Genomic DNA, 11,695 nt, shown 5'->3' on the forward strand with positions numbered 1-11,695 from the left:
TTAGTGTTAGTCAGTGTTAGGGTTAGTCAGTGTTAGGGTTAGTTAGTGTTAGTGTTAGTCAGTGTTAGTGTTAGTCAGTGTTAGGGTTAGTCAGTGTTAGGGTTAGTCAGTGTTAGTGTTAGTCAGTGTTAGGGTTAGTCAGTGTTAGGGTTAGTTAGTGTTAGTGTTAGTCAGTGTTAGTGTTAGTCAGTGTTAGTGTTAATTAGTGTTAGGGTTAGTCAGTGTTAGGGTGAGTCAGTGTTAGTGGTAGTCAGTGTTAGGGTTAGTCAGTGTTAGTGTTAGTCAGTGTTAGGGTTAGTCAGTGTTAGGGTTAGTCAGTGTTAGGGTTAGTCAGTGTTAGGGTTAGTCAGTGTTAGGGTTAGTTAGTGTTAGTGTTAGTCAGTGTTAGGGTTAGTTAGTGTTAGGGTTAGTCAGTGTTAGGGTTAGTTAGTGTTAGTGTTAGGGTTAGTCAGTGTTAGGGTTAGTTAGTGTTAGTCAGTGTTAGTGTTAGTTAGTGTTAGGGTTAGTCAGTGCTAGGGTGAGTCAGTGTTAGTGTTAGTTAGTGCTAGGGTTAGTCAGTGTTAGGGTTAGTTAGTGTTAGTCAGTGTTAGTGTTAGTTAGTGTTAGGGTTAGTCAGTGCTAGGGTGAGTTAGTGTTAGTGTTAGGGTTAGTCAGTGCTAGGGTGAGTCAGTGTTAGTGTTAGTTAGTGCTAGGGTTAGTCAGTGTTAGGGTGAGTCAGTGTTAGTGTTAGTTAGTGCTAGGGTTAGTCAGTGTTAGGGTTAGTTAGTGTTAGTCAGTGTTAGGGTGAGTTAGTGTTAGTGTTAGTTAGTGTTAGGGTTCGTCAGTGTTAGGGTTAGTCAGTGTTAGGGTTAGTTAGTGTTAGTCAGTGTTAGTGTTAGTTAGTGTTAGGGTTAGTCAGTGCTAGGGTGAGTCAGTGTTAGTGTTAGTTAGTGCTAGGGTTAGTCAGTGTTAGGGTTAGTTAGTGTTAGTCAGTGTTAGTGTTAGTTAGTGTTAGGGTTAGTCAGTGCTAGGGTGAGTTAGTGTTAGTGTTAGTTAGTGTTAGGGTTAGTCAGTGCTAGGGTGAGTCAGTGTTAGTGTTAGTTAGTGCTAGGGTTAGTCAGTGTTAGGGTGAGTCAGTGTTAGTGTTAGTTAGTGCTAGGGTTAGTCAGTGTTAGGGTTAGTTAGTGTTAGTCAGTGTTAGGGTGAGTTAGTGTTAGTGTTAGTTAGTGTTAGGGTTCGTCAGTGTTAGGGTTAGTCAGTGTTAGGGTTAGTTAGTGTTAGTCAGTGTTAGTGTTAGGGTTAGTCAGTGCTAGGGTGAGTCAGTGTTAGTGATAGTTAGTGTTTGGGTTAGTCAGTGTTAGGGTTAGTTAGTGTTAGGGTTAGTTAGTGTCATAGTCAGTGTTAGTGTTAGTCAGTGTTAGTGTTAGTGTTAGGGTTAGTTAATGTTAGGGTTAGTTAGTGTAAGGGTGAGTTACTGTTAGTGTTAGGGTTAGTTAGTGGGGCTCTCCAACAGCCCCTCTGTGACTGTCTCTCTCTCACACACACACACACACACACTACTGCCCCCCCAATCTCTCTCTCTCTCTCTCTCTCTCTCTCTCACACACACACACACACAGTATTGCCCCCCCACTATCTCTCTCTCTCTCTCTCACACACACACACTACTAAATTTATACAGTCCCCTGTATACTGATTTAGTATTTCATACTTTTATTAATAATTTAAGTTTGAAAGCAGAATAGAAAATAGATTCATATAACAGTGTCCACTAGGGCGAGCCAGATCCTTTCTAAGACACAGAAAGGTTATCTCCAGTAGGCAGACACTGGGACGCATCTTAACAGAGAAAAGCTCAGGTTTAACTACCTTAAATGGTAATAATTACACCAGTGCTCTTCTTGTTATGACAAATCATGTAGGCATGTAGTTTATGTGGTTATATTTATACCTTGTTTTACTTTGAACATTGAACAGATTTTTTTCATACACATACACACGTTTTATATTATTGTGATGATGCTTTAATGTTTTGTCTGAAGATTTGTCAGTTTAATACTCTTGATATGAAGAAATGTCATTTCATTTTACTGTGTACTGTTTATGGTTAAAAAGACAAACAAAAGGCCAATCACACTCCAACTTTAAGCCCCTCAACATCCATTGTATACTCAAAGCGTCTGTTGATTTATCTGATTTTAAGGACTTAGATCTATCTATCTATCTATTTATCTATCTATGGTAACGAAAACACAACAATTCTTATTTTCAGGTGATTATGCACTAAAGAAAACACATACTTATTCATTTTATATTCCAATTCTGCCAATCGATCCCCTTAATTGTTACACACTGTTCCTTTAAATGTGCTGTTTTGCTGATGGGATTTCCCACTACTCATACTGATGTGTAAAAGGATACAGCTATTCATTAACTGTTTATACTGTGTTGTTTTGAGATTGTGTAACTCAGTCATGTTTATACAGAGGAATGTGTGCTTAAAGAATACGGTAAAAGTGCAGTTAAAACATGTGTATAATAAAGTCTGGCACACTCCCTGTTCCTTGGCTCATTATTTCCCTTTTCTTTACAAAACAATATTATAATCTGATATAATCTACAGGCGTCACACCCTATTACACAAACGGTTTTTATTTGTTTTTATTTTATAAATTGGCTTACAAAGGTGTGGTTAAGTTTAGAAAAAGATCATAGTTATTGTAAATACACTTTGGTAAGGTTATAGGGAACTAAAACTACAGTACGGTGTGGCCCTGACAGCTCAGAAATAACATCATTAATCATATACTGTATGCAACATCATAACACACATAGAGCAAATACAGAAAACCCAACCAAATACAGAAACACGCTGTAAATACAGGAAACCTAACCAAATATAGAAAGACGCTGTAACTATAGGAAATCTAACCAAATACAGAAACACGCTGTAAATACAGAAATCTAACCAAATATAGAAAGACGCTGTAACTATAGGAAACCTAACCAAATACAGAAACACGCTGTAAATACAGAAAACCTAACCAAATATAGAAAGACGCTGTAACTATAGGAAATCCAACCAAATACAGAAACTTGCTGTAACTATAGGAAATCCAACCAAATACAGAAACTTGCTGTAACTATAGGAAATCTAACCAAATAAATACGCTGTAAATACAGAAAATCCAACCAAATACAGAAACACGCTGTAAATATACAGGAAATACAGTAGAGAAGAATAAATTATAGCTCAATCTAATGCAGTCTACTGTAATACAACAGTGCTGCAATAACACCTACCTTCATGAAGGCTATATTGTTCAGTTCAGGTGTTTCTATTATTTTGTCCACCCCGTTCATTTCACCAATGGTGGGCTAAATGACAGTAACAACTCTCCGTACAGTTCAACACCATCGCTAACTACATCCTCCAGAAGGGTCAATACACGCAGTTTGATTCTAACATGCAGACTGAGCAACATTCAGTCACTTACTCTATTTATTTATTTATGCTTACATTTATTAAAAGTTGTTATATTAAAAAATATTAAAACAGATTGCTGAATTCTTTCATCGTTAATTTCTATCTATTGTATTACATTTAATATTTGTAACAGATATATCTCTTCTCTTCACCAGATCTCATGTACTGTAATTAGATGTACGTACATTGTCTCTACTACCTGTCACAATCTTCATTCATCAACTCCGACCATTATTTGAGCAAACGCAGGGTGTAACCTCTGAAAAAAGATGACCTAAACACCAACATCACGGTCAGACTGGCCTTTGAATACAAAAACAACACCTGTTATTTGACCAGGGTGTTTGTTAATCAAGCAGATGTCAATCATGCTTTGCACTAAAGTATAAAAAGAATTGCTCTCTACGTGGGCATGCAGATCACAGCTGCTTCCAGGGTGCTACAGAGCTTCCAGGTACGTGTTTGGTAAAGTTACTGACCAACGTTAGTCTTCCTTTTATTTTCCGTCTGTAATTTTGTCAGTAAAATAATGAACTAAATCAACTTGAAGAAAAAAATTAAGTTATCATACTATGAAAATGTCAATTTTGTTTCGAGGGGAAACATATTTTCTCCTGGATTATGTTTTTTTTTGACGTAATCAATCTGTAAAGATAATATCTTTTAAGATCTGAAGGTCTGAATGTGCAGCAGAGCTACAGGATGAAGAGTTTGAGAGACGATCCTCAACATTTATGATATTGATTAAAGAAATAAGCTTCCAGAAGATTCTGCTTTGCACATTTCAGCACAAAGCAAGAGAGAAAGAAAGTTTTATTTCAACTGTTAAAATAACTATGATAAGTACAAAGTGACCAGAGGTGGAAAGAGTACTAGAATAGTGTATATATATATATATATATATATATATATACTACTATATACTGCTCCTTTAAAGAAATTTTACTCAAGTAAAAATAATTGTGTGTAAAAAAAAATGCACTCTGCATAAACGTTACTGGGTTACATGAAAAAAGGGAGTGGGTGATGATATAAGACACCTCTGTTAAATTAGATTAAAATATTAAGGCCAACAGACAGGCACTCTGCAGTCTGTGCATACAACTGATTATCAATTATATAAATATACAACAGCCTCCCAGCCATTTTGGACTTATTATATATATATATATATATATATATATATATATATATATATATATATATATATATATATATATTATACTTATTAATGCTTATTTATTTATAATATTTTATTGTTCAACACAGGGGTAGAATATGTCAATAGAAATCATTTTAGTTTTTCTTTGTATGGCTCTTTTTAGGTGGTTGTTTTTTTTAGTGGCTTTGAGTCCAAAATGGTGAAAGTGTAGCTCTTCTGCTTGGCGCTGATGGAACAAACGATTGACTTTCACTTCTTGGCAGTATACATTCTTTGATAAACATCAGGAAAGTCTCCCGTCACGGGCTAGATGTTCTAAAGCCTGAAAACAGAGCCATGAGGAGGAGCAGAAGTCTAGTTTTCTCTCAGAACACTTGAATTACAATATGCTGAAAGGTTATTATGGAATTTTTGCCCAATGATGCCAAAAATATACTGACTACTGCTGCTTTAATATATATTATACTTATTAACGCTCACTATATTTATAATACTGTATTGTTCAACACAGGCCATTTCGGTAGAATATGTCAATAGACTACACATAATCTTGTTTTACTTTGTAAGGCTCTTTTTAGGCAGATGTTTTTTTTACTAGCTTTCAGTCCAAAATGGCGGCCGTGTGGCTCCACCGCTGGGTGCTGATGTTGACATGGAACAAACGTTCTTTTATAAAACATCACGAAAGGATACAACATGGACATGTAAACAATATAAACTCCACAGCGACTGTAGCCACGTATATGTTACAGTTAAACTACCTTTAACTACGTCTAACTAGGTTGCTAGGCAACGATGTGGTTGACGTTCTCATCAGCAGTGTGTTGGTTGTAAAGTTCCTCTCCGGTCTGAGCGGCTCCCTGCCAGTCTTTCCTGACCACTGTGAAGTCCTCCACACACAGTCAGCAGGTATTAACAGTCTCAACCAGCAGGAAGTCCTCACACACCTCATGAAGGTAGAAGATCCTCAGTGGACAAGGAAGTCACTGCTATGAGCATTTAGCATGTTAGCATGTTAGCCAGAGGCAGTGCGCCGCTACTGGAGGCCACGAACATCGTGGGTGTGTCATGTAGCTTGCTCACCAGGTCTGACGTAGCCTGCTCACCAGGTGTCACTCAGCCTGCTCACCAGGTGTGACGTAGCCTACTCACCAGGTGTCACTCAGCCTGCTCACCAGGTGTGACGTAGCCTGCTCACCAGGTGTCACTCAGCCTGCTCACCAGGTGTGACGTAGCCTACTTACCAGGTGTCACTCAGCCTGCTCACCAGGTGTGACGTAGCCTGCTCACCAGGTGCTGCATTAAATCAGCCATTAATGAGATAGGTGCAACTTTTTAAAAACTATTCCTAGATGCAATAATAACCTAAATAACCCCATGTGTGTGTGTGTGTGTGTGTGTGCGTGTGCGTGTGCGTGTGTGTGAGTGTGTGTGTGTGATCCTTAATTTGATTGTACTTGAAGTGGGCCCAGCCCGTGAACTCTGCGGCCCGTGAACGCAAACATTTCATAATAAGGTATCACTTCCGGTGTGTCTCCTCTCTGAACTCTCTAGACTCTCTGGACCTCTGGACCTCTGGACATGGAGCAGCGTCCTTCTGTGGCCGCTGTCTGGAACTGTTCTAGGAGGGAGGGAGTTTACTTTAGACTGAGGGAAAACATGAGATAATAAAGAGGAATTAAAAGAAGACACAGACCACAATGAACAGTGAACAGCACCCTGCATCATTTTGTGCCTAATTTGCGCCATGTGGACCAACAACTACTGAAAATAGCATGTAGACAAGCATTACTTTGTTTATTAATAATTGATTATTTAGAAGGAGAGTGGTAGCTCTGTAACTCTGTGATTATATAATGTGCTCTGAAAAGATCCACATTATATTTTGCAGTAATATTTCCACCCCACCATCTGTCAATTTGTCCGTCACAAATGTGACACCGAGTCAAATTGAAACACAGTCGCATCCTCAAATAACTTTTTCATCAATTTTCATCAGATTAGTTGAATATGGGACTGATGTTCCACAGGTGTTATGACATGACAGGAAACAGAGGACCTGAAGTTAGGGACCGTCTCAAAGGTGCACACAAATGGATCAAGGGGAGGTTTTCACATTTTTGTCAATAGCTTTCTAATTTCTTAATTTCAAAAGAAAAATATTTCCGTCTGGGCTTCCTCCAATTCCATGCACTATATGCTATTTTAAAAAGTATGCACCAGGGCCTCATTATTATTATTATTATGATTATTATTATTATTATTATTAACCTTTATTTAACCAGGTTAGTCCCATTGAGATTAAGAACCTCTTTTCCAAGGGAGACCTGGCCCAGACAGTCAGCAGCAAGAACACAGAGTTGCAGACAGAGACACAGACAGAGACAAAATACAGTTCACAAACACTAAAAGCACTAACATTTGCATTAAAAGAGAACTATCTAAAGACAAATGGGGGGACAAAAAAGGAACTTTTCTGGGAGTCAGCTGTACAACAAGGGGGCTAAAAACATTCTGTTCAAATTTTTTGGGACAGAGAGCACAAATAAGTCCTGTGAACACAGTGAATACTGTCCACAATTTTTCTGCTTAATAAAAACACTTCAGTAGTGTGTGAGCAGACCCCGAATCACCTTCTATATACAGATGTACTGTAAGTATGTATGTAAGACGATAAAGTGATGAAATAAAACCAGCAGACACCAGCGACGACATCCATCAAAGATAGATTTGATTTATTTGGTCTTCTTGTCGGAGGACGGTGTGTCGTGAAGTTTAGAAACACATTTCTCAAGCGTCCCGTTATCATGAGGTTGTATAACTTGTGTTTTGTCAGTGATTTTCTCATTATTTAATTCTAGACATTTCAGACCAACTTTACTTTCATCTGGGTCTCCTCCCATCCAGCTTTTAAATAAAACAATGATATGGCCGTTTGCAATTCTGACTTGTATTCTTCCACTAACTTTCCGTCCTATGTTCGCTCTTGATTTCCACCCTAAACCATTAATAGATACACAGCTTTAATTTAGACCGGTATGGCAATATATAGGTGGAGTTATTTTTCATAAAAACGTACGTGCATATTATGTATATGTATGTATATGTGTGTATAAATATAGTAAATGCATAAGTTTAATATCTTCATATGTGTGAACTTGCTCCACAGGATGATGACTACAGTCTTTGTCTTGTTGGCTGTTCTAGGACAAACAAGTGGCCATTTTGGTGAGATTATTCTTTTAATTATCCAAGTCAAATTATTCATATTTCCCTAATGAATTCCAATTTTAGCATTCAATAGACACATGTAATATATGTGCCTTTCTCAGTCTATCTTCAATATCATATTTTGTACGGCTCCAACTGGTGATTTGTCTCATATAAAGAGTTCAATAGTTAACTTTGAGCAGACAGTCATAGGGCTTTGGTCAGATCAAAACATGTAATATTTCTGTACTTTCCTCAAACTATCTACCTTTATTTATTTACTTTTTATATATACTTTATTTTTTCCCCCTTTTTTTCTGAGTTTGTTTTCATGTATGCAATTTACAGTTCATAATTACAATCCTTTATTAAACAATTTTAAGTAATTAAGCTTAGAAACAGACACAAGAGAAAAAAAACATCAGCATTCAAAATTGAAATAAAATAAAAAATAAAAAAATTGATTAAAATAAAAAATAATAATAATAATAATACAAAGAGGAAAAAAAGAAAAAAAAAAGAAATAATAATAATAAGTAAATAAATAAATAAATAAATAAATAAATAAATAAATAAATAAGTTAATAATGAAAAAAATCCTCAAACTATCTATAATGACACATTTTTTATATCTTTGTCCAGATACTAATATTGCTAAAGGTGGAAAAGTGACCCAGTCCTCCCTGGGGTTTAACGGCATCCCCGAAAGGGCCATTGATGGAAACCGTGCTAGCATCTGGAAACAGGGATCCTGTAGCCACACACAAAAAGATAAAAAACCCTGGTGGAGACTAGACCTCCTGAAGACATATAACATCAACACTGTCACCGTCACCAACAGAATGGACTGTTGCCACGATAGGATCAATGGTGCTGAGATCCGCATCGGAAATTCCCTCAATGACGATGGCAACGATAATCCCAGGTGACAGCACTTTCTGTCATATATTACATTTTTCATTGGTTGTGTAAGTTACAGGAAATCAGTGCACTGGATATATACATAATTTCTAACAAATACTCATATTGTTCACCACAGTAGCATCCCCAGTATAGAACTACTGGTGAGATATGTGCATATTTCCATCTAATAACATAGTTTTACTGATAATTCTGTTTTCTTTTTCTTCAGATGTGCTGTTGTCTCGTCTATCGCTGCCGGGACCTCCAAAACCTTTGCGTGTGAAGGAATGGAAGGCCGTTATGTGAACATTGTGATACCTGGAGGACCAGAATACCTGACACTGTGTGAGGTGGAAGTCACTGGGACAGAATCAGATCATTCCATTGAATATGGCGTCGGCTGAGTCTGAAATAATTCCTCATACTTATGTCCACTAAAGCTAATCTATATTTCTGCTTGTTTTCCTTCAGTGGTATATTCATACTTACTAGTGCAGTTCCCGTTGAAAACATGCCTGTTTAGAGCGGGCTGAATGCTCGGCCTGTGGTGTTCTCGAGAACCGCTCATGCAAACAACTTCACACTCAACGCTATGCTTCCTTGGGTCCTGAGCAATACACCTGCCATGATATAGTTGCGCCACACACCCAAGTCGTTGCTACTCACGGTCAGAAACACTGGTAAAATACACTCTGGTTCACAGGAAAAAACACACCCAAGTCGTGGTTACTTGCAGTCAGAAAAATCGGTGAAATACACTTTGTGGAGGCAATCTCCAAAATGAATTAACAGATGTACTTTGCTGGGGGTAATATTATTAATGTTATAAGTTAGTATCAAGTCTTATACAGAGTAAATACAGTCTTACTCGTGGGGGAAAAACACACCCAAGTCGTAACTTACTCACGGTCACACCGGTGAAATACATTGGCTATATCTGCTCGTGTTGACTCCAGGGAAGTGAAGAAGAGAACGGTTGTAAAGTGAGTGTGCACAGAGATCGCTTGTTTATTCAAAGTTTATTAATATTGAACGTGTGTCCAAATTGCACCAAATTCAAAGAAAGCACTTCCTTGGGTCCCCAGCATACACCTGCCAAGTGTGAAGTAGATCGGATGAGCGGTTCTCGAGATATGTGTAGGACACACAGACAGACAGAATTCAGTTCCTGATCCTGTGGCACTGTTCACCTAAGAAAAAGCAGCAGAGTCTGGCATCGTGAGTCATTTTCCTTTGACGTGTTTAATAGTTTTCATTCACTATCCACTGCACTTGCAAAATAAGCTTTTTATACGCCATTAATCTCTCTTTTTTGCTCTGTGTTTTCTTTTTCTTGAACTTTAAAGTCATTAAGGTGAAATGTGAGGGTAAAATCAGGGTGTATTCTGTTAATAATATGTGAATAATAACTACTGACAATTAAACAAACATTAAAGTTCCAGCAACTGTTGTAAGTCTGAGAAACATCCTGTAGAAACCATGGTCTACCATGACTCTGCAGCATACTGTGGGCACATTGGTTAATGTGTGAATATGTTTCTGTGAAGGTAGCTCCATCTCATGGTCACAACCTGCAGTTGAATGATTCTGTTAAAGCCAATAAATCACGTGTATTTGTTTTTCTTGTTTCCATTAGATAACTGTTCATTTAATGCTAGTCGTGCTTGCACATACATGGTATTTTATAATAGTATGGTACAATATCTTATTATTGTTGTACCATGTAAATACAGTGGTAAGGGCGGCTGTAGCTCAGTGGGTGGAGAGTGGTCGTCTAGTTGTAGTGGTTTGACCCCCGTTCCTATTGTCTTCATGTCAAGGTGACCTTGAGTGAGACACTTAACCCCAAGCTGCTCCCCGGCTGCTTCACAGCAGCTCACTACTCCTTAGGACGGGTTAAATGCAGAGATCATATTTCATGTGTGTACCTGTATGTGACGAATCTAATAAAGGTTTAAGTTTGGTCGCTTACATGATGATATCATGGTATTACTGTGTGTAATTGTGACCAAATTATGCCAATTATTTCACGATATTACCATGACACTAACACCTTAAAAGGTGATTTACGCAGCACCCCTCAGTATCACAACGGAGGGAGAAGGTTAAAGAGGTTTACTCTATGGAAAACATCACTGCAAGGTGACAGATGACAGATCTGCATGACAGATGTATTCTTAACTAAGTGGTCCCCAATAACCTAATTTTTCTCAATTGATGTGAACTAAATGAATATGTAACAACCTGGGGACTTTTATTTTTTAGTCTTCTATTCATTTTTGTTGATATTTATTTATTTTTCTTGTTGTGACTTTTTTTTGTATCACTATTTACTTTGTTTATACTTACCTTCTCTTCACGCCTAATATAAGTATAAACAAACATGTTATTTTTCCTCCCTGTACATCTACTGTATGTATTCTCTGGGCCTATGGACGAAAATTATTACTCATTCCTACTTAATGGAACAATGTATGGACATTGTGGGGATGCCGAAGCTCACGGGCTGCCTCTTAAGGACACTTGACCTTGCTGTTATGTCAAAACATGTGACTGTGCTGTACGACTCTACCTGTTGAAAGGAAATAAAAAGAAGTTCAAAAAAAAGAAAGAGAAGCTAACTTACTACTCATCAAAGTTTAACAGACATACTGTACCTGCTACCCTTATTTCTCTCTTCTGGCTCAGGCACAATATCCCATTTTTACCAAGGTAGACATGCAGATTTGATGCACATTTTACTGAAATTCACATACAGCACATTGAGCCAGCTAATCTGCTACACACTCAATAATAAAGAGCAAATCCAGTAATCATTCACTGAGCAATCTTTAGCCACAACTTTTTTTTTTTTTGAAATATTAAGATCAAATAGCAACTATTTGAAGAAGTTGTACCTGGGTGAGGAGAAGCAGAACTTCAAATCAAGACAGAGCTCTGACAAAGACAGGCAG

At 37.6% G+C, this 11,695-nt stretch overlaps 1 protein-coding gene across 1 annotated transcript; it reads left to right on the plus strand.

The window, feature by feature from the left end:
• Positions 1-3,890: 3,890 nt before the first annotated feature.
• Positions 3,891-11,348, plus strand: LOC119497101 (fucolectin-like). Its single transcript, XM_037784956.1, has 4 exons — positions 3,891-3,920; positions 7,798-7,856; positions 8,481-8,763; positions 8,971-11,348. Exons 2-4 carry the CDS (start codon positions 7,799-7,801, stop codon positions 9,143-9,145), a joined length of 516 nt encoding a protein of 171 aa, XP_037640884.1. The 5' UTR covers positions 3,891-3,920; position 7,798; the 3' UTR covers positions 9,146-11,348.
• The last annotated feature ends 347 nt before the right edge of the window (positions 11,349-11,695 follow it).

This window comes from Sebastes umbrosus, chromosome 11 (assembly GCF_015220745.1).
Source record: "Sebastes umbrosus isolate fSebUmb1 chromosome 11, fSebUmb1.pri, whole genome shotgun sequence".
NCBI classification, from domain to species: Eukaryota; Metazoa; Chordata; class Actinopteri; order Perciformes; family Sebastidae; genus Sebastes; species Sebastes umbrosus.

Bases quoted from the DNA above. Each gene is read 5' to 3' on its own strand.
- LOC119497101 (XM_037784956.1), top strand. From the start codon at position 7,799: ATGATGACTACAGTCTTTGTCTTGTTGGCTGTTCTAGGACAAACAAGT. The intron at 7,857-8,480 runs GTGAGATTATTC...ATCTTTGTCCAG, and splicing joins ACAAACAAGTGGCCATTTTG to ATACTAATATTGCTAAAGGT. The intron at 8,764-8,970 runs GTGACAGCACTT...CTTTTTCTTCAG, and splicing joins GATGGCAACGATAATCCCAG to ATGTGCTGTTGTCTCGTCTA.